Source organism: Rhinolophus hipposideros (genome assembly GCF_964194185.1).
Source record: "Rhinolophus hipposideros genome assembly, chromosome: 10".
In the NCBI taxonomy this organism is placed as follows: Eukaryota; Metazoa; Chordata; class Mammalia; order Chiroptera; family Rhinolophidae; genus Rhinolophus; species Rhinolophus hipposideros.
This window is the reverse complement of record NC_138056.1, coordinates 35,515,689-35,539,241: the sequence shown is the minus strand read 5'-3', so window position 1 is coordinate 35,539,241 and position 23,553 is coordinate 35,515,689. Positions and strand designations below refer to the sequence as shown.

General features: G+C 36.0%; 1 protein-coding gene across 6 annotated transcripts in view; it reads left to right on the top strand.

Annotated features, from left to right (window-relative positions):
• The first annotated feature begins 1,241 nt into the window (after positions 1 to 1,241).
• NUCB2 (nucleobindin 2) overlaps positions 1,242 to 23,553 on the top strand; it is a 39,976-nt gene continuing 17,664 nt past the window's right edge. For 2 of the 6 annotated variants that reach the window (XM_081063861.1, XM_081063857.1), the window contains exons 1-6: positions 1,243 to 1,404; positions 5,941 to 6,131; positions 13,138 to 13,248; positions 16,324 to 16,467; positions 17,029 to 17,136; positions 19,888 to 20,014. In XM_081063861.1, coding sequence (XP_080919987.1) covers positions 16,324 to 16,467; positions 17,029 to 17,136; positions 19,888 to 20,014 — 379 coding nt within the window. In that variant the 5' untranslated portion in view covers positions 1,243 to 1,404; positions 5,941 to 6,131; positions 13,138 to 13,248. Of the gene's footprint in view, positions 1,405 to 5,940; positions 6,132 to 9,259; positions 9,352 to 13,137; positions 13,249 to 13,600; positions 13,882 to 16,323; positions 16,468 to 17,028; positions 17,137 to 19,887; positions 20,015 to 23,553 lie in introns of all 6 variants that reach the window. The other 4 variants (XM_081063858.1, XM_081063860.1, XM_081063859.1 and 1 more) reach the window with 4 other exon arrangements.

Here is a 23,553-nt window from a genome sequence, read left to right as displayed (position 1 = left end):
TCCACTAGCAAGCCTTCAGGGGAGACAGAGTCACAACATTTCAGGACTTTCATGATGAAGGAGATAGTTTGAGATTTTGATTTAAAGAAAATGGATACGTGTTTTGTAAGTGAGAAGTATGTAAGGATAAAGAACTCTGGTCTTGGAATCCAGAGACCTGAATTATTGTCCTAGCTCAACCACTAACAGTGAGCATGGCTAACATGTACTGAGCACTACATGCCACTCACTTTTCTGTTAACTTGATATGCTGTAAGGAGGAGGGTAGTATTATTATCTCCATTTTACAGACGAGGAAACTGAGGTACAGAGCGCTTAAGTAACTTGCCCCCAGTCATGAAGTTGGTTTGCGATAAGCAGAGTCCGGTTTTGCAACCCAGGCAGTTTAGCTCCAAATTGCTGCACTAAGCTACTACCCTCTGTTATCTCCTGATAAAATGCAACCATTGCTAACATATGCAGCAGGTTCTGTACTGGTTTTCTGGAATGTTATCTCATCTAATCTTTGCTAACAACTGTGAGGCAGATGATAACCCTTTTTCACAAGGGAGAAAACTGAGGATCAGAGGGGTGCTATTATTTAGCAGACTTAATTAAGCTTCGAAACCAGCCTGGGGGCTGCCAGGGCTTCTCTAACCCTCGAGCCACAGATATCGTTGAGCCTCAGTTTCCCCATCTTTGAAGTGAGGGTTGTGGAGTAGATGTCTCAGGTCTATGAGGGGTGGGTGTAGAGATAAAAGATACGTCTGGATGTGGGTGGGAGAGACGGTGGAGTGAAAACTAGACAAGCCACAGTGGCCAAGCGCCCAGCATGACGGGGGTGAAGTTGCAAATACGAGTAGGTGTCTAGCCATGGAGGAGGGCCGGGGGTGTTGATCCAAGCGAGGCCCACGGACGAAAATGGGCCTGACAGCCTGTCTCTGACCCGTCTGGGCGTTGCCGGCGCTGGCCAGCGGCCAACGGGGAAAGCGATATCTGGGCCCAGGTCCCGGGACAGCACCTCACCCGCCCAAATCCAGCTCCACAGGCTTCTCCAGGAAAGCTAAAGAAGGAAGGGGCGCGGCTTCCTCGCCCGCGTCGCAGAGCGCCACGTCCCTCTTGGCTCAGCCTCCCCCAGGCTCCCTAGCGTTGGCTCTTGGTACCACCCGCCTCCCAGCCCGCCGGCGCGGTCTCGTCTCCGCCCCCACCAATCAGCGCCTTCCGAGATCCGAGTTAGACCAATCAGCAGCAGCCTGGGGGGCGGGGCTGTCGCCATGGCAGCGAGGAGGCGGGAGCGCGCTTTGAGCAGAGGTGCAGAGCAAAGCCGCGGGCAGCGGGCAGGAAAGACAAGTCTGGGAGCCGCAGACGTTCAGCTGGCGGAGCCTCGCTCGCGGAGACAGACTAGATGAGGCCGGTGACCTTGAGGTGGGTGCGGATCAGTACCGCGGGAGGCTGAGGCAGGTCCTGGAAAAGACTCAGGTCTTCGTCTGCCCTGCCCCGGCAGTGGGGATGGCGGGGGCCGCACAGTGGGCGGGCACGGGTCGGAGGGGGCTTCCAGCTCGAGCCTGAAGCTCCACTCGCTGCAGGGCACCCAAGCTTTCTTCGGGGTCAATGAAAGTGGCAGGCTTTTGGCGGGGAGCAGGCGGGGGTGGGTGTAGGATCGAGACCGGGGCGGGGTTCCAGCCCGGCTTTGGCAGGTCGATGCGCGAGGGAGGTGCCAACTGATGAGGAGGGTACACCCCCCAATTCCCGGCTGATGCTTACCACCCCTCGCGCCGCCGAGCAAAGCTAGGCTGGTGAATCCTGCTCTTCTGCTTGTTCTGTTAGGCCTGCAACCCCTGACACTTAGAGGAAAAAGTTCGAGTCAGTTAGGTATTGTTTTCCCTTAAGTGACCAATCATTGGTTGTGAGCTGAGCTCTTTCTGTTTCGGAGTATGCGAAAGATGGCACTTCCTTTTTACACCTGCCAAGTGGGAACTCAGTGAGCAGATGGGGTTATTGTTGTGGTTGGCGCTGTCCAGTAACCTCCTAAATCGGATAATGTACATTTTACACACTTAAGGCTATTAAATCCGTGGATGAATATGAACACTAACCGATATGTTACCTTGTTTTAGAAAAGGTGGAGAGAGAGCAAATTTAAACGCAAAAGTTTCTGATAGTCGATTTTGTTTGAAGGGTATTGTGGACTTCACCTATAAGAATTGAAAGAATTAATGAGACAGTTGCTTTAAGGAATTCTTTAAAAGTAATATATGACTAATAGTATGCTAGATTTAGATCAGAATACCTATGCCTTTTTTTTTTACAACAACCTATTTAAATTATTTGTTTTTTTAAAGGCCTGTGTTGGTGAATTCTATTAAATAATTAGAGTCAGGCAATATTCCAGATTCTAGCATGCATCTTGCCTCTCACTAATAGAAATTGTCCTAGAATTCGTCCTGATTTAAGCTGAGTGTGAGTTCTTGTTTTATAGAACTTGAACAAGTTCAACAAATGTTTCAAGAAACATCCCTCAAATAATAGGGTCAAGAATGTAAACAAACAAACATGGACATTTAGAATTAGAAATGAAATCTCAAATAATATCACTTCTTATTTGGGGGAACACGGAAACTTTTCTCATCTTGTCTTTAAACGCTCTATGATCTGGTCCGACTTTCTAACATGAGTGGAAAATTCATTTCTGTCTCTTTGTGTTTACTCATGCTGTTCTTCAGCATCTACTGTGTTTCCCCGAAAATAAGACCGAGTCGGACCATCAGCTCTAATACATCTTTTGGAGCAAAAATTAATGTAAGACCCGGTCTTATATAAGATCCAGTCTTATATAAGACCTGCTATTATTATATTATATTATATTAATTATATTATATTATACCCAGTCTTATTTTACTGTAAGACAGGGTCTTATGTTAATTTTTGATCTAAAAGATACATTAGAGCTGATGGTCCTGCTAGGTCATATTTTGGGGGAAACATGGTATCCTAATTTTATTCATCTTACAAGGGCCAGGTCCTATTATGTTTACATTTCTCTGATCTCCAGAGATACTTGTTGTTCTTGTTGTTCATGTCACACATTTTGTATATACCCTTTCAGAATGGTTTTTCCCAGTTGGTTTGTGGTCTGTAAAGACCAGTTAATATAAAATGCACAATTAAGCCAATAAGGGTACCTTTCAAAACACTAGTTGTTGATTATGGGTACTAATATAGAGAGAGTATCAGTAACATGATTAATACCAGTATCCTTTTGTTTTGAGATATGTTGTGTATATCTCTATAGATGTACTAAACCAATTTTGTGTTATTTAGAATAATATTTAAATTGCTTTCCACTTTCTAAGGACCATTTAGATGACCTAGGTGTGCAAAATACCTTTGTGAGTATCAGGTAGCTGGAGGAATCAAGTGTAGGATTTTAAAATGTATTGAAAATAATCCTTAAAGTGGATAATCTTTTAAGCATTGTGAGTAATTGAGTTGACTATATTTGGCATGATGATGATTATCTTTTTCTAAATAATTGATGGTCTGGTAAAGTGAAATTTGTTATTTTTATGTTTAATACATGCAGTTGGATAATAGACTTTAAAAAACAGGCTCCTAGCAATTTCAAATAATTTATTAGGGAAAGGAAAAAGCTCAATCAGTTTAATGATTTGCAATCTAAATTTTAAAAATGATATGGTGACAAGTATACTTTATTAGAAGTATACTTTGATGGCCAGATTTCAATTCTGGCTCTACCAAAGGATCTTGGCCAAGTCAGTTAACTTCCCTGTGTTTTATAAACTTTTACAAAAGTAGGGTCTGAACCAAACCATCTCTGAGATCATTTCTGGTCCCAGAATTCTCTGATTGAGAAAGCAGTTGCATGCTTCTATTTTAGGCAGAGCTTTTTGACATATTGTATGTGTAAATAATGAAGACATTGTAATTTTAATAAATTTGTTTATTGAGTGATACAGATAAACAACAGTATCTACTTTTCATAAACCTATTATCAAGGATACTGTAGCTGATTGTTCAGTGGGAAAAAAGACCATGTAATGGTGTCCTTGACTCACGTACTTTTCTACGGATATGAGCATCAGAGACACCAGCGTTGATACTAATGTCCTGATAGAGGGAAGGGTTGAAGTTCAGCTCAGCTGGTCATACAACTACATTATTTTGAACCCCACTTTCTCATTGACTCTAATTTTCAAAGGGAAAAAATGGAATTGAACATCAGGTTGCCAGTTGTCCTTGTCACTGCTGCCATCGAGAAACTCAGTAGCCATTTCTTTTCCTCCACCCCACTCCTTTTCATTATTAGAATTATGACCCTGACAGTAAGAAGAAGCAACCCAGATTTTCTGGCTCAGAGCAGTGCCTTGGAGGAAGAGACCTGGCCCCTTGCTAAAGGTCTGTTTTAATGCCCAGGAGGAAGAGATTATGTTCCTCTTTTGTTGGATATACTACTCATATTCTTTTCATTGGCTGCACCAGGATTTTGATTGTGGCAATGCTTAGAGGAGAGCTCTAAAGTGGCCCTTCAAAAAAATGACATTTAAAGGTTATATGTCAAACTGGTGTATTGCTTTTTAAGCTCTACAACTTGGGGTGTTTACAGAACAGATTTTTATTATTTCAATATATAACTACTTCATTTTCAAGACAGGAGTGGCATTAATATTTATCTAGCCTTTATTGCCATGCACTGTGCTACTCACATTTTATTCATTCTTAGTTTCAACCAATCAAAAATTTATGAAGAAGTATTAGTTCAATTTCATAGATAGGAAAATTGAGACTCACAGAGGCAAGTAGCTTTCTAGTAAATGGGGGTGGATAGGATTCATCTGTTTGTTTATTTTTGACCAAGCTGTGTTAATATGTTTATTTTTGACCAGGCTGTGTTAATAAAGGTCATATGCCTTTCCCATATATAACATGCATATGATCACTCTCCTGCTTATATGATTTTATAATAAATATACCATAAAAAGAAAAATATACATGTCCTTAGAATTTGAAGATATGTTGTTTGCTTATTTTCTTACAGACTGCATAGAAATAATTGATTCTGTTCACCTGTGAGTTTGTACATGAGCTCACTGCCTTGTATTTTACAAGTAGGTAGTGGGGTTTCAAAAAAGAATTTGAGATATTTTGCTTTATTACTGATTTCTGTGACTGAGACTAGGGCCAAGGTTAATTTTTAAAAGTGGTGGTTAAGGGTTAAGAAAGATTCCAATTGAGGATTTAATGAGAAACTTAACAGTATTTCTTGAAGTCTTATTGCTGAGCAAAGTAAGCTTTTAGTTGGAATTCTTATTTATTTAAAAGGGAAGCAATACAATTTGGGCACACCAAATCAATATCTTGCTTATTCTGGTCTTTGATTCTCTTTATTTAATATATCTTTCTCCTCTCATCATTGGAATATTATATAATTTAGTCTTCTTCCACATCATAAAAACTTGATACTTTTTTCACAGAATGTGACAAATGCATACACTATCATGTGCCATTACCACTGTAGTAAGGCTAAATTTATGTTTGTATATATATATATATATATATATATGTATATATATACATATATGTAACATATATATAAAACATATATACATATTTAATATATATATAAAAACATATATATATGTTTTTTTAAATTTTTTATTGGGTAAGTGTGTTTCTCCAGGGCCCATCAGCTCCAAGACATTGTCCTTCAATTTAATTGTGGAGGGCACAGCTCAGCTCCAAGTCCAGTCGCCCTTTTAAGTCTAGTTGCAGAGGGCACAGCCCACCATCCCATGCAGGAATCGAACCCACAACCTTGTTGTTAAGAGCACGCTCTATAACCAACTGAGCCATCTGGCTGCCCCCAATTTATGTTTATATTTAATGTGTTTTCTTTCCTTCTATCTTTCTTTCTTTCTTTCTTTCTTTTTTTTTTACATTTAGAACCTGTTAAGAGGCACTGAAAAAGCGTTGAGCTTGGAGCCAAGACCCTGTTAAGAGTCAATGAAAAAGCATTGAGCTCGGAGCCAAGACCCACCTCTTCACTAATTTGATATTGTGCAAGGCATCTTATCTCTCTGGATCTCAGTTGCCTCATCTATAAAAAGGAGATAAAATTTTTTACCTATCTGAAGGTAAGTGATCAGTTAAGAAAGCAAAAAAAAAAAAAAGAAAGAAAAGAAAGAAATACAGACTTCAGGATGGCTTAAACACACAATATTTATTTTTTCATGTGAACTAATTCTTGAAGTAGGCGGTCTAGGTTAGGTATATAGAAGCTTCATAAAGTCATCAAGAACCTCAGCTTTTTCCTGTTCTTTGATCTGCTATCCCTAAGATGTGGCTGATCCTCGTAGTTCAAGATAGCTGACAGAGCTCTAACCATCACAGGCAAATTCCAGGCAGCAAGGCAAACACAAAGAAGGACGAATCCTCTCCTTTTAGGGAGATATCATGAACCGCAGCTCAGGCTCCCAGGGAAGCAGGAAAATGTGGCTGGATGCATGGCTACCCTGAGGAAAACTGAGCTTTTGTTACTGAGGAGGAAGTCAAGATTTGGATATTGGCAGGCAAATAGAAGTCCCTGCCACTCTATGGATCTTTTTCTCTTTCATCTCTGAGAATTGTGTGCTCTCATAACCACTTAATAGAAGCTTCAGACTTTGCCATGGCGGAGCTTTAAGTCTGACCTTGTCTATAGGAGGAAATAACTTTTATCTAATAAATTTTTTGTGTGTATCTTTTTAAATTTTTATCCCAGAATTCGTTATAGAAGCCTTTCTGTCTTGATTGGGTATTTATTCTGTTTTTTTTTTTAATTACCCATAATTTCTATAGATGTTTGTTGTGCAGTTTATGGATGTGTTAGAAAAGCTAACAGTTTTTGAGCCACTTGCTTTATACAAGGCACTAAAAAGACAGATAAGTTCTCCCAAAGGTATCACATAAGTACATCATTAAGAAGTAAATTTATGTTTAAAAGTATAATCCATCTCAGGATACAGTTAAGTTCAATATGGTTACATGAGGTATACTTTTGCCTTTCTTGTTAGTTACAAGTTGTTGTGGTTTTATTTTTTAACCACTTAACTGTTACCTGTCTTGAAATTTCCTCTTAATTAACTACTAGCTCTGGTTTAATTTACTTAAGTATACCAATATTTTATTTCATTCCAGACTTTTCTTTGTAATATTATGTGAATATACCCTATACTTGTCATATGAAATGGTTCAGTTGCCATTACATCTGTGAAGAAAGTGATCTGAGATAAAGTTTCAAGAAAAGGAAATGGAAATTCAGGGAGTGGAAATTGGAGCAGGGGAGGAATCTGGAGATTCCGTCAATCTTTTAGGGCTATTAGAAGGAAGATACAGAGCTAATTAAGATTTTATTTCTACAAAGTATATTTGTATTTTTGCAAAGTTTTGAATTTTTACTTGTATCACTTAGGAACAAGGTAAAATAATTATTTTGCTACCTGTGCTTTGATTTCCTTTTTCTTTTTTTCAATCTAGAACCATTGACCTCTAATAAACAAAATAATTAGGAGACTAATAAGTATAAAAACAGCTTAGTTTATTTTTAAGAGACATTTAGCATTGCAAGTCACCTGACTGAAAATGTCTGTTTGCTGAATACCATTGAAATGCCTTTAAAGATTTTTAATTAACAGAAAAAGGATCATACTGTACATTGTTTTGTAAGCAGCTTTTTTTAAAAAAATGCAACTGTTTGATTAATAGGCTGCCTTCCACACTAGATTGAAAGTCCTATGAGGGTAGGAATTATGTCCATTTGACATTATCTTGGTGTTTAAAGAGATTTTTACGTCATCGCTTTTCTACCTAATGTGCTAGCACATTTTCCATTTATTTTATGGTAACAGTTTCCATTTATTTTAAGGTAACAGTAGCATTTACTGAGGCCTTATTAAGAAGTAGAGTAAATGTTGCACTTAACTTTAGACTTAAGCAAGTTAATTGTCCTAATTATTTCTAGAACAAACACTAAAAGATTAGAAACTAGTAGAGGGGAAAAAGTATTTTAAAAATTCTCCATCAATCAAAAACAAGACAAAAAAAGGCAGGAAAGGAGAGGAAGTAAATATTAAACAGGCAGGATAATAGAAAGCCTAAAAGAAGATGGAACATTTAAAACTCAAGATATGGTATTTCATTGACTCTAAGACTTCACTGACATTGAGACATCATTATATACTGTATATAAAAGCTACTGCCAATCAAACTATGCTTTATCACTTACAGTTTCATTTTATGTTTAATGAAAGTGATTTTTGGATTCATTTAGACATACAGATTTTTCTCACATCACTTCTGTGAATGTATAAAGGAATTATAAATTAAATAAATTCATTAAGGTGTTTCTAAGACTATCACATTCATAGTCTCATTCTTTTGAAACACTTTCTTGATTCAGACTTGTCAATGTGTTTTCCTCAAAGAAAATTTTTTTCTACCGCGGAGAGTGAGGGTGATTTTCTTGAAGCCCATTTGCCTGAAATTTTCTTCCAAGCCTCTGACACTCATTTTGCAAGCTTTGATGCTAGTGCTTTTCAAAAGATGATAATGGACAATTTTAAGACCATCTTCTTTCCTCAACTTCTCCTTCAATTGTTTGTTGGCTGAAACACTGAGGTTTTCTAGTTGTCTAGAGATGGCATCAGGAATAACATCAAGTTGTTACTTTTCAGGCAACTGATTCTTTAAATATTCAGATACATGGCCTCAGAAGACATCAAGAACTTGGCAGGTTATGAAGGGCTCTTGGACGTTCAAACAGAGTTAGCCAGACTTCCTTTAGCTCAGCCATCATCTATTTCCTGCCACCCCTCTCTCCTTTTTACGCATACAGTAACATTTTTGGGAAATTATTTTGTAGTTTAAAATTTAATGTCAGTAACTTTTGGCCATAGGCATTTATAATAGTGTTGTAGTGATGTGCTATTTCCTACCTCATTCTCAGGGTTTCAATCTCTAGCATCTTTAGCATTCACGTATCATTTTGAGTTATGTAAAAAAGAACGTCAGGATTTTCTCAGCATTTCCTATCGATTAAACTCAGCTTTCTTTTTTCCTCAAATTACGAGGAAGTTATGCAACTTCTATTCAGTGTTAATAGGAAGTTTCTGACAAATTGACATTTGCCTTAATGATGCATGAATCCATCAAATTAGCCTTATATTTCATATACATATTTTTATTAATTGGAGGCATTGTCAGTTTCTACTGCCTTTATCTGCAGGGTTTGGCTGCCCATGGATATCTTGTTGTATCTCAGTAACAGAATGTAACACAGCTTTGTCTGCTTGTGGATCTCTTCCTGTCTAAAGGCAGGTAAAGTACTTACGTAGTTGTTCCTAACCAAGAAAATATAAAGTTGCTCTTACTCCTTTAATATAAAATATTTGCTTCACACATTTCAGGTGCTACATTTTTATATTTACAAAATAACTTTTCATCTCAATGCAAAATCATAAATTAATCCTTTGAAGACATTTTAAAACGGTGATTATACTAAATTTGTGAAGTACCAACAATGCAAAAACTCAATCTGAAGTTATGCCAATAGAATAGCAATGATAAATTTCGTGCTGTGTAGGCAGTAAAGATTTTGTTTCTATTGCCAGTAGTTCAACCACAACTTTAATATTCCACAAACTGAAAAACACTCTGATTTCTGAGATGTTAAACTGAGGAATTGTACCTCTTGGAATCAAATACATTATCAGTAATTTGATCAAATATGAACAGAGAAAATATGCCAGTTAGAAGACAGAGATTGTTAGGCTGGATAAAAAAGGTGTGTGTGTTTGTGTATCCACACACTAATCAAAAGAAAAACTGGTTTAGCGATATTACTATCAAAATAGGTCTTAAGGCAAATTAGGGCTTAAAGGTCACTCAAATGTGATAAAAGATTAAATCCACCAGAAAGCCAGAAAACCTTAAATTTGTATACACTTAATAATATAGGCTCAAAATGTTTAAATAAAAATTGACAGCATTTTAAGAAAAAAACAGATGAATCAAAAATCATACTGCAAGATTTTAACTTACTTTCTAGTAATGATAGTACAAGCAGACAAAAATCATTAAGAAAATAAAAATTGGATAATTATGAAAAGTTACAGAGCATAGCTAGTTCTATACTTCTATAGGTTAATGATGGTTTGTAAATTGCATTTGTTTTTTTTTGAATGTTCACATTTTATTTTATAAAGTCAGAATTTTTGCCTTATTTTTCACTATTTTTAAAAAAATTGAAAAATGATTCACATATAAAATTTACCCCTTTAAAGAGTACAATTTAGAGGTTCCTAGTATATTCACAAGGTTGTACACCTGTTGCTACTATCTAATTTTAGAAGATTTTCATTACCCCCAAAAGGAACACCATAACCATTAGGAGTTATTTCTCATTCATTCCCCCTTTCCCTCACCAACAGTCCTAAGCAACCATTAATCCACTTTCTTTCTCTATGGATTTGCTTATTCTGGACATTTGATATAAACAGAATCATATAATATGTGTTCCTTTACATCTGGTTGTATTTATTATTAATCAATTCTGTTGTATTGGATTTTAAAACGAACAAGTGTCTCCTGGAACCCCTAGTCTTTTTTCCTCTAAAGTTATCAAAAAGTGAAACTGGTTTTGGTTTTGAAATGGCAGTCACAGTTCATTATCTCCTTCCTGCAGTAGTCAAAAACAAATCTAGCTTGAATGAAATGCAAGCCTGATAATCTCTAAACCTAAAATCAAAGAGGAACTTTCTCCTTTCACAGAATCAAGATCTAAGTTGGATCAGAGGTCACAGCATCTCACACCCTGGATCCAAAGTGTGAAATGTTTTTGGCTTTACCTTTTTTTTTTTTTTTTTTTTTTGTATCTAGATAGGAACTTTCTTTGGTATTTGATTTTTGTATTCTTTGTATCCCAGCACCCAGATCTTCTACTTGCTCTACCAATGTAAGATGGCTGAACAAGCAGTATTTAGTTTAAAGACATTTAGAAATCATATAACTTAATTTCATACAATTGGTGTGAATACAACAGATTTTGTTCGTGTTTCCGATCATGTAACAGAAAATACATATACTTTATTCAGAAGAATAAACTGGCAATAGAATTTAAGAGCTTAAAGAATATTGAAGTCTAGTTAAATTCCCTTTAAAAAAGTTTCCTTTTAAGAAATGAGAAAACAAGAAGGGGAAGTTAATTGACCTGTGATCACACAGCACGTGAGTGGTACAGCTGGACTTCGAGTACCTAAATTGCATTTTGCCTTACTCTTCTTGAAGCAGGGCCTGGTTGGTAACTCTATTGTGGAGGCCTCTCCACGTCCCTGGTCTCACCTTTCCTTGACCTACCCATAGCTTAACTATAGATCATCCCCCTGTGGCTTAAGCTCGGAATGTCCCCTGTCCCATCCAGTTCCCTGTTTTAGAAAATTACCCTGAAACTCTGATTAATATCCTTAGGCTTATTGATCACAATCTCAGTGGTCTACCAGGCTAATCCCATCCCTGTTACTGGGTTGCTGACTCCACCATAGAATCACGTGGCCACAAGGAGACTCCATGCAGATCCCTGGAACCATCACGTAGCATCTGGAGGACTGCCCAGATTTTCCCGTAAAAACCCCAAGCCTGTCTGAGAACGTTAAGGCAGTTTTGGGGGCTGTTAACCTACTGCCTTCTCAACTACGCGTGCTCTGATAATAAGCCATTATTCTAGGACCCAACTCCTCTGTCGATCTACTGGCTGAGTGGCATGGGCAGCACAAGCCCCGGATTCATTTGGCTTCTGGTTTCATTCTTAGGTGTAGCACCCGTTTTTCTTTTCTTTGAGGATTTAAATTTGCTGTTCAGATAAGCATTCTCTTATTCTGTCATTGTATACAGGAGTTTCATGAATAATAGAGCAAAGGGAGGCAGTATGTTTTCAATCAGAATCACCTATAAGGCTTCTCCCCACCCCCTCTCAAAGATTTTCTGATTCAGAAGGTCTGGAGTAAGCCTGGAGAATGTGCATTTCTCGCATTCCCAGGTGAAGCTGCTGCTGGCCCAAGGACCACACTTTGAGAACCACTGCTTAAAAGCAGCTAGAGGCTTTGGAGTCCATCATTCTCAGGCCCCATTCTGGCTTTACAATTTACTCCTGTGTGATTCAGATCAAGTTTTTAAGTCTTGGTTTCCTATACTTTAAATTGGGGATAATAATACATATTTCACAGAATTAAGAGTTAAATTGGTTAATATTTTTTTATTTTAATTTTTATTGGGGAATATTGGGGAACAGTGTGTTTTTCCAAGACTCATCAGCTCCAAGTCAAGTCGTTGTTTTCAATCTAGTTGTGGAGGGCGCAGCTTACTGGCCCATGTGGGAATCAAACCGGCGACCTTGGTGTTAGGAGCACTGCGCTCTAACCAACTGAGCCAACTGGCCACCCCTAAATTGGTGAATATTTTAAAAAGGTTTAACACGCTGCTTTGTACATAGTAAACACTCAATAGATGGTTTCTATTGCTATTCATAATAAGTTAATGACCCATAAATTTAGTCAGTGTTTTAGAGTAGATGTCCAGAGACTTTTTGTCACATTGGCACTTTGAGATGCTGTCTGGACACACACACACACACACACACACACACACACTCATATGTACCAACATATTCCTCTCTTGACTTGCCTTCTTATTTATGGTAGACTTAGCTGAAGAGTGAGAGAATGAAATGACAAATTAATAAAGCAATTCCACTTCCAAGGCTGGATTTAACCAGAATTAACTTTTATTAATCTCAGGCTTCTATTGTGTATTGAAGTAAAGATAGACCCTATTAAAAAAAAGTGTATTTTAAAATATGACATAGCTGCCAATTGCTGAGACAGACTGTTTATTAATTGCATAACAATAAATTAATATATGCGTGTTGTATGGTGGGAGGAGGGGAGCCTAAGGGACACTGGAGATAATGAGGGTGGAGGCGGGAGTCTACGTGAAAGATTCTTTTTTTTTTTTTAACGTTTCTATGCTTTATTGAGTTCCAAATAAAAATTTAGGGATGATAATTTTAGGCATTTCTACCAAATTGTTTTGTTTGTTTGTTTGTTTTAGGAGTACAGCATTAGGAATAGAGACAGTGGAAAGATTCTTTTAAGCTCTGGGTGGCCCCCATCAAGGGATAGTCACAGTTCCTGATGAGGTCTGAAAAGTGAAGTTACAGAGGTACGTCACTGAGCTGACTCTCTGCGTGTATATCATAGACTATTCAAACAGTTTAACAATTATTCATTTTCTAACTATATGTGTACAATGTTAGGAATCATGGAGATGAAATTAAGTTCCAGAAGTGTGTGTAAAAGACATCAAAATTGATTGGAGCAGTTAAGTCATCATTTGGGTTTTTCAGCCATAACTATACTTAAAACTATTATCCTTTTTAATAGTCATTTGGCCAGTCTGTTTGCAATGACACATGGGACTTGCAATGTTTAAAAAAAAAAAAAAAGTTTCAAGTCAGAGTTTTTTAGAAAACAATTAACTCAATGATACTTTTAAATTATTTTTTTTAAAAAAGGTAAACGTGGAAAGATGCTCAGCTTCATTAACCAATGAAATGCAAATCAAAATCACAGTGACATACCACTTTACACCCAGAATTTGGCTATAACAGATAGTAACATTGAGAATGTGGAGAAATTGGAACCCTCTTATATGGCTGGTGGGAATGTAAAATGGCGCAGCCGCTGTGGAAAACCGTGTGGCAGTTCCTAGAAAGTTAAACATGGAGTTACCAAATTGACCCAGCAATTCTACTCCTAGGGGTGTAACCAAAAGAATTGGAAACATGTTAACACAGTAAGTTGAACCCAAATGTTCATAGTAGCATTATTCATATGAGCCGAAAAAGTAGAAACAACTCAAAATGTCCGTCGGTTGATGAATTGATAAATGTGGTATATCTGTACAACGGAGTATTTATTCAGCTGTAAGTAAGAATGAGATACTGATTCATGTAGCAACATGGTTGAACCTTGAAAACATAATGCTAAGTGAAAGCCAGATACAAAAGGCCACATATTGTATGCTTCCATTTATATGAAATGTCCAGAACAGGCGAAGGTATAGATGCTGAAAGTAGGTTAATGGCTACGAGGAGTGGGGAGAATGGGGGAGTGCGGGGTGACTGCTAATGGATATGGGGTTACTTTTTAGAGTGATGAAAATATTCTAAAATTAAACAGTGGTGATAATTGTACAACCTTGTGAGTATACTTAAAAACACTGAATTGTGCAATTTAAAAGGGTAAATTTTATGGCATGTGAATTATATCTCAGAAAAACAAAACACAAAATATATACCTGCAATGGGCATGAAACATGAATGAGAAATAAATTTTTGTTATAAAAAAAAAATTGTGGAAAGAGGAGATGATTCATGATGGGAAGACATTCTGTGGAGAAACAAACCGTCTTTCTTTAGAGATTCTTAATGCATAATAGCCCATCACAAATTCTGAAAGTCTTGCAAAAATGAAAACCTATTTAGCTTCAGTGAGTCAACATCTACACATTTCATCATGAAAAACATTTACTCGATAACAGTTGAGATATTAGTGACCTAGAGAAGAGTGAATCTTGGACTTGAGCATACATAAATAAAACTTACCTGGAAAGTTTATTAAAACAGATCCCTGGGCCCCACCCCAGAGATTCTAATTCAAGAGGTCGTGGGTACGGCCTCAGAATTTGCATTTTGGACAAGCTCTCAGGTGATTTGCTCCTTCAGGTTTGAGAACTAAACTTTGAGGAGCATCTTTACAGAATAGACAAATACTATGCTGTAAACTGGTGAATTTTATGTGAATTATATCTCAAGAAAGATGTTAAAAACTTGACATAGTATTTCTATAGCATTAAAATGTAAGTTCTGATGATTTTGTTAATGCAAGAAAATGCTCTGTGAGTGAATTGTTTTAATTAAAAGTTTCTTAGGGCCTGCCCAGTGGCTCAGGCGGTTGGAGCTCCGTGCTCCTAACTCCGAAGGCTGCCGGTTCAATTCCCACATGGGCCAGTCGGCTCTCAACCACAAGGTTGCCAGTTCAACTCCTCGAGTCCTGCAAGGGATGGTGGGCTGTGCCCCCTGCAACTAGCAACTGGCAACTGGACCTGGAGCTGAGCTGCGCCCTCCACGACTAAGACTGAAAGGACAACAACTTGACTTGGGAAAAAAAAATCCTGGAAGTACACACTGTTCCCCAATAAAGTCCTGTTCCCCTGCCCCAATAAAATCTTAAAAAAAAAAAAAAAAAGGTTTCTTCATCTGTAAAATGAGTCACTGTCATATACGACCTAGGGTTGTGGTGTAAATAAGGCAATGTACTCTCCCAAATTGTGTTCTGTGGATAAAAAAAAAAAAAATTAAAAATCCATGGCCAGCTAAGTTTGGGAGACTCTGAGTTAAATAATGCATTTCTCAGATTGATGGTCAGACAATTATTCTTGACTTGAACCCTAACATGAGTCTATGTGTATAAAATCAGATATGAGGTTTCTATTCATTTTAACTGTTGTAGTAGATTCTCTGGAGTTACTAAGGTCCTTATGGAGTGGAAACTGAATAACCAAAATTTGAATCATATTGTGGGGCCAGCAATAGTTACTTCTCGTTTATTTCAAGTGTTATATCCTGCTTGATATTTTATTAGCCTGTTTATTTGAAAAGTTATTGACCAAAAAGAATTTTAGCAAATGACTATTGGCTATGATAAAATAATGTCTAAAAGGTTAAGAGAGTATTTGTAGCTTGGTTATTTGTCTCTTTTAATCAACTCATGTTTGTAGAGCACCTTATTTTCAAAGGTACGTTGAAGCTAATTAAATATCCTATCCAGAAATAGTTTTGGCTCTCTAATATTTTAATGGGAAAAAAAATAGTAGTTTTCCCTTAGTTCTCCCTTTCTTAAACTTGAGCTATTTATTTTTTAAAATTTTGAGTCCCTCATAACCATCTTTGTTTGAAGCTTTTATAATGAACTGAATGTTTTCTTATAATACGTACATAAACTTTAAAATTTTGTTTGTCTTTTAAATTTCAGCTGAAAAGCATTTCTCCCCTGATTTTCTTTAGTGACCTATTTCAAATGTTTTTTGTTATATTTTTAAGCCCTTTCCTAGAATTCTTTTGCTATATTAAACTTCCTGAAATTGAGTATATTATTGATGTGGCTTGGGGATGTGCGTATATATAGTTTGAAAATTTCTTTTCGAGACCTTACTATAATTATACCTTTATTTCAGATGAGGTGGAGGACCATCCTACTACAATATTGTTTTCTCTTGGTTACATGTCTACTTATTGCTCTTGAAGCTGTGCCTATAGATATAGACAAGACAAAAGTAAAAAATACTCAACCTGTGGACAGTGCAAAGATAGAACCACCAGTAAGTGAAATGATAATGATAACCTTGTGGGAAGAATTGTAACTAAATTATTGCTAATATTTATGAGCTGTAAAACTGGAAGCTATTTGTGATACAGCAGTGAAAAAAAAATATTGGATAAGCGTATGTTTAATATTAGACAACGTTTACTTAATGCAGTTAGTGTATTAGTGCATAGAAGAAGTAATCGTAATACACATCCGATTTAGAGCTAACCAGCCAAGAAAACATTGTATTATATTCAAAGGAGAAACAGATAGCAAGGAGAGACAGGTAACAATAGAGTAAAACCGACTAGTATTAATAAAGTTTTCATTGTCTAAGCCATATAGAAACTCTACCTTTATGTTACAGTAAAACATGATTTTGGTTTGATCCCTGAAACATGATTTCTGAAACTATTCATTTGAACTTTTTAACTTTGTCCACACTATCAAATTAGATATGTCTCAATGCCATTTTGTTAGACATTTTTTTTCTTTCTTTCGTTAGAATTGAGATTTTTAGATGCAGGGAAGGAAGAACTTTCAGAAGCATTATTGTTTGTTTCTTAATTTGAAGGATACTGGACTTTATTATGATGAATATCTCAAGCAAGTGATTGATGTGCTGGAAACAGATAATCATTTCAGAGAAAAGCTCCAGAAAGCAGACATAGAGGAGATAAAGGTAAATGTAATTAAATAATTATTTAACAAACATTTGAGCATGCCAGACACTGAGCTAAGTACTGGGGATACAAAAATGACATTCAGGGTAGCCAGTTAGCTCAGTTGGTTAGAGCGTGGTGCTAATAACACCAAGGTTGCCAGGTCGATCCCCACAGGGGCCACTGTGAGGTGTGCCCTCCTTAAAAAAAAAAATAAAAATGAGGTTCACTCCCAGCCCTTAAAGAGCCTTCAAGGGAGAATAATATCTAGAAAAAGGGTATATAATGTATATTTGACTATATATTTCGAATGTAGCAGTAGGGGAAGGTGGGAAACATTCTTGGTAGAACTTATGTCAGTATGTAAAGCTGTGACTGAGAAAAGGAAAGAGATTGGGAGGTGTTTTAGACCAACATACAAGGTTACAGAGATAAGAGATATATGGGAAACTGGAAGTAGTAACTCTTGCTGGAACCTATACTGGGAAGTGGAGTCCAGGATTGGCTAAAAGATGAGGTTGGAAAGAGTCATGGGCTAGATGACAGGGCCGAGTACATCATGTTAGGGGCTTTGATCATGATGAGAGGACAGCAGAAAGCTATACAAAGGTTTAGAATAGGTTACGTTCTGGTGTTTTAATCAGGTCCAGATCACCTTGTTTCGCCAAAAATAAGACCTAGCCGGACAATCAGCTCTAATGTGTCTTTTGGAGCAAAAATTAATATAAGACCCGGTATTATATTATATTATATTATATTATATTATATTATATTATATTATATTATTACACCTGGTATTACATTACGTTATATTATATTATATATTATATTATGTTATATTACATTACATTACATTATATTACATTATATTTTATTTTATTTTATTTTATATGATACCTGGTCTTATATTATAGTAAAGTAAGACCGGGTCTTATATTAATTTTTGGTTCCAAAAGATGAATTAGAGCTGATTGTCCGGCTAGGTCTTATTTTTGAGGAAATATGGTAGCTTAGCAAAGACTCTTGTCTCAAGAAAAGCTAGAGAAAAAAAGTTAGAATTTGACCTTGGCTTTCCCCCCCAGGCATGTTGCAAGGGGAATCATACTATATCTCTTCACTTCCCAAACATTGCTAGCTGAAAGATTATGGCTTTGCCTGCACCACTTCACTGAACGTACTTTCGTGAAGGATGTCAGTGACTTCTAAATTGTCAAATTCAGTGAACACTTTTTATTCCTCTTCTTACTGAACTCTATTATTTTATCTCAAGAGTTCTCAGATTTTAGGGCTTGTTAAAACACAGACTTCTGGGTCCCCCCTCCAGACTTTCTCTGATTCAGTAAGTCTGGGGCCTGTATTTCTGAACTTCCTATTTGACACCGAAATGTGCACTTTGAGAACCATTGTTTTATTTAATACTGACCATTCTCTCCTTGAAATATACTGCTTTTATTTTTGCTTCTAAACAGCATATTCTCCTACCATGTTTCCCCAAATATAAGACCTAGCCGGACCATCAGCTCTAATGCGTCTTTTGGAGCAAAAATTAATATAAGACCGGGTATTATATTATATTATATTAATTATATTATATTATTATGTAAGAACTGGTCTTATAGTATGGTAAAATAAGACGGGGTCTTATATTAATTTTTGTTCCAAAAGACGCATTAGAGCTGATGTTCCAGCTAGCTCTTATTTTTGGGGAAACATGGCATTTATTTCTTAAATTTTGGAGCATGTATCTAATTACTGATCTATGAAAAATGTTATCAAAGGAGACAACCTAAAAACAGGTGAATTTCGAAAAGTTACTGAGCTATGGGATGACTAAAGCTTAAGGAGGCCAAGTTACTTTAAAACAATACTTGATTGAAATCTAATTAACATACCATAAAATTTGCCCCATTAAAGCAAAAATTCAGTGTTTTTTAGCATATCCAGACATGTAACCATCACCACTATCTAATTTTAGAACAATTTGATTTGTCCCCAAAAGAACCCTGTGCCCATTAAGCAGTCATTCTCTATTTCCCCCTCTTCTCAGCCCCAGGCAGCCAATAATCTACTCTCTGTCTCTATGGGTTTGCCTCTTCTGGACATTTCATATGAATGGAATCATATAATATATGGTGGCCTTTTGCATCTGGTTTCTTTGACTTAGAATAATGAATGAAAAAATATTTTTCAAGGTTCATCATGTTATAGCATTATTAGTACATTCATTATGTTTTATGGTTGAATAATATTCCGTTGTATGGATATTTCATATTTTGTTTATCAGTTCACCAGTTGATGGACATTTGGGTTATTTCAACCTTTTTGGCTAATATGAATAATGCTGCTATGAATATTCATGTACAAGTTTTTATGTGAACATGTTTCAATTCTTTAGGTATATACCTAGAAACGGAATTGCTGGGTCAAATAGTAGTTCTGTGCTTATCTTTTTGAGGAACTGCCAAATTGTTTTCCAACATGGCCACACCATTTTACAATTCAAGTTACATTTTGGGTTTCTCCTTTGTGCTTTAATTATGCTTTTGTAAATTTTATGGCTTTTGGACATCTTAATTTTAGAGTTTCAAACTGAAAGAAATGCTTCTGAAAGAAGCATTATCTTCTGAAAGAAATGCTTTTGTAATACCAAATTTATCTAAATTAGTCAAAAATAGCTATCACTACTTTATTATAGCCCTATTTTTAATATGTGGTATCTGTTCTAAAAATGCAATGTAGTAGATAAAACTAACCTATTATTTTGTCAACAGAGTGGGAGGCTAAGCAAGGAGCTGGATTTAGTAAGTCACCATGTCAGGACAAAACTTGATGAACTGAAAAGGCAAGAAGTAGGAAGGTTAAGAATGCTAATTAAAGCTAAATTGGATTCCCTTCATGGTAAGTGCTAAATAAAAGGAAAATTTCAATATTTGATTGTTGAGGTCAATTTACATTAGCACATGCCATGTTCTTCTAGTCAGAATTTAATGTTAGTATTGATTTGGCTTCTCTTCATTTTTTAAATGTATTTTTTTGAATAGGTAATACATTCACATTATTCAAAAATCAAAGTGTTTAGCATTAAATAATTATGTCAGTAAAAAGGAAGAATGAAAAGTAATGAATTGAGACACTAGTTTAAAAGAGAAAAAATAACATCAAAGCCAACCAGTAAAAGCAGAGAGAGAAAATCTAATTGCAACAATTTTCATAGATGAAATAGAAAAATTGTCAGAGAGCTAGTGCCACAAAAACACCTGGCCCAGACAGTGTCAAAGGGAATTCTATCAAACCACTAAAGAAGAGATTGTCAGTGCCATTTCAACTATTGCAGAGACTAGACAAAGAAGGGAAGCTTCCATACTCTTATTATATATTAATGTCAAAACCAAAATTATTGTATGTCAAAAGAATTGTATATCATAACAAGTGGATTTATTTTACGAGTGCAAGATTGACTTCATGTTAGGAAAGCAAATACTATACATCATCATATGACTAGAAATAAGAAACAAAGATTTTGGTGTGACAAAAGAAATCATAAAGTCAAAGGACAAATGATAAAATGGAATAAATCTTTGAAGCTTGTATTTTTTAAAATTAAGACTTAATTGTTTTAGAGGGATATGTGGTTGACAGCAGAATGAGGGGGAAGGTACAGAGATTTCCCATGTACTCTCTGCTCCCGAGCATGCATAGCCTTCCCCGTCACTAGCATCTTCCACTAGCTTGTACGTTCGTTATAATTAATGAACCTACATCGACACATCAGAGTCTTCCAAAATCCATAGTTTATATTACGGTTCACTCTTGGTGTTGCACATTCTATGGGTTTGGACAAATTTACCATGACATGTATCTACCATTATAGTATCACACAGAATAGTTTCACTGCCCTAAAAATCCTCTGTGCTTTGCCTATTCATTCCCCCATATTCTTTTAATTTTGGACCATGTGAATAAAATAGCTCTGAAGTAGTTTTTTTAAATGTGAGCATATTTTAAAGAAAGTAGTCTTACAGTTCATAGGATTATCTCCATGTGTACAGAAAAGGCATTTGATAACGTGGAACATCCCTTCTTAATTTTAAAAAAGTAATAAAATAATCAATAGGTGTTTCTATAACATGATCAGATATGTTCAACTCAGCTACATCATAGTTAGTAGAGAAACACAAGTATGTATTATAGCTACAATCAGGAACAAGACAATTGATGCCTACTATTGCCACTATTAATTGACATTGCATTGGAGGTACTAGCCACGATTATACAAATGAAAAAATTGTAGGTGAAGTAATTCGAAAGGAGGTGATAATTATATACTTGGAAAACCCAAAGTAATTGGCTGATAAACAGTATTAACAACAGAAAAATTCATCAAGGTACACTTAATATACGGAAATCAATATTTTTCATACGTGCAAACAACAGCTAGTTAAGATATAATGGAAGAAAAGAGTCCATTTACAATACCAACAAAGATAAAATACCCAAATAAACCTATTAAGAAATGTGCAAGTTTACAGACAAAAAAATTAAAATACTCCTGAAGGACACAAAAGTAAGACTTGAAAACAAATAGGAAGACATACATCATTTTGATACAAAGACTCTACATTATAAAAAGTTCAATTCTCCTTAGGTTAATTTATGAACTTAATATAATCCAAATAAAAATATATACTTTTCTTTTTGGTACTAGCCTAGTTAATTTTAAAGTTTATACGAAAAAAGAAACAAGAAAAGCTATATGCCTCTGAAAAAGAAGAACAATGAAGAAGGGCTAGATATATTAGATATTAAAATATATCAGCCTCAGCCTAAAAATATAAGCCTTGGTCAGTAGAACTGTATGTTTTTCACATACAAGTAGGAAGACCAGTGGAACAGAATAGAAATTCCAGAATTAAAATTAAATACTCACAAAATTTAGTTCAAGTCAAAGGTAGTATCTTATTTTTAGTGGGATAGATTTTTTTTTAAAAAGAGATAGTGTTGGTATAATTGGGTAGCCGCTTGGAAAAATGTACAGTTAGTTCTGTATCTCGTATACATCCAGGTAAGTTCAAATAAATCATAGATTTAAGTGTCGAAAATAAATCCATGACAGCACTAGATGAAAACATAGGTGAATTCCTGTATTATCTTGGAATGGCCTTTCTAATAATGAATCAAAATCAAGGGACCAGATTTGGGATATGTGAGACTCTTCAAGCAGGTTCCTGTGTCCTTGTGACTTCCCTATATTTGGTTCTTTGGGTGGTGCATTGTGATTAATAGAATCTGAACATTTACTCTTGGTGGAATAGTAGTTCTTGCACTTCACATTGCATAAGAACCACCTGGGAAGCTAGTTAAAAATGCAGATTACTGAATCTCACCTCCAGATATTCTGATTCTGGGGATGAGTAGCCTGAATTTTAAACATGTACCTCTGGGTCAATGGATTATATTGGAGAAATTCTTGTGTAGAGCATTAAACACTGTGCTGGTGAATAGACTTAGAAAACAAGTACCAAATACTCATTATCCTGAACGTAAGGATATCAGTAAGAGATAAACTGATATCTTACTCATATCTTACTACTTCAGGTGGCCAGACACACAAGGTAATTCTATTCTTGAAGCTAGGCTGAAGATGTTTTGAGATTTCTTTCCCCTTAGACAACCTTCATTCCCTCAATCTTGGCAATATTTCCTTTATTCCAAGATAGAGACTGAATTTCATTATCTAAAGAAAGCAGTCTGATATGCTTAGAAAACATGAATATTTTCTTATTGATTCAGAATTTATGAATTGAAATTTTTGATAATTTGAAGAAGGATTCAAAGGGTCTTAATTTTGGGGGGGGGGATTTAATTTTTAAAGTACATTAACATGGTTTAAACCAAGAAAGTACAGGTAGGTATATAGCATAAAGCTCCTTGATATTTTTGTACCCTGCCAGTTCCCTCTGCCCCCTAACACTCTCCTTCCTGAGTTTCTTTATTATATGAGCAAATACAAATAAAAGTTCTTATTTTTCCTCCCCTTTTTTATATAAAAGATAGCATACCATACACATTTTTTTTTGTCTAGTATTTTTTCTTTAACAATATATTTTGGAGAATTTTCTGTATTTGTAATAGAGACCATCTTCATTTTTTTTTAAAACAGCTGCATAGATTTCCATCATATGGTGATACCATAATTTATTTAACTAGGCCCCTGTTGATGGACATTTGAGTTATTTCTAGTGAACACTTTTTTTTTTTTTCAAAGTCAAGTTGCTGTCCTTGTCCTTTCAATGTTAGTTGTGGAGAGTGCTGTTCAGCTTCAAGTTGTTGTCCTTTCATCCTTAGTTGTGGAGGGCGCAGCTCAGCTCCAGGTCCACTTGCCGTTGCTAGTTGCAGGGGGTGCAGCCCACCATCCCTTGCAGGAGTGGAGGAATCAA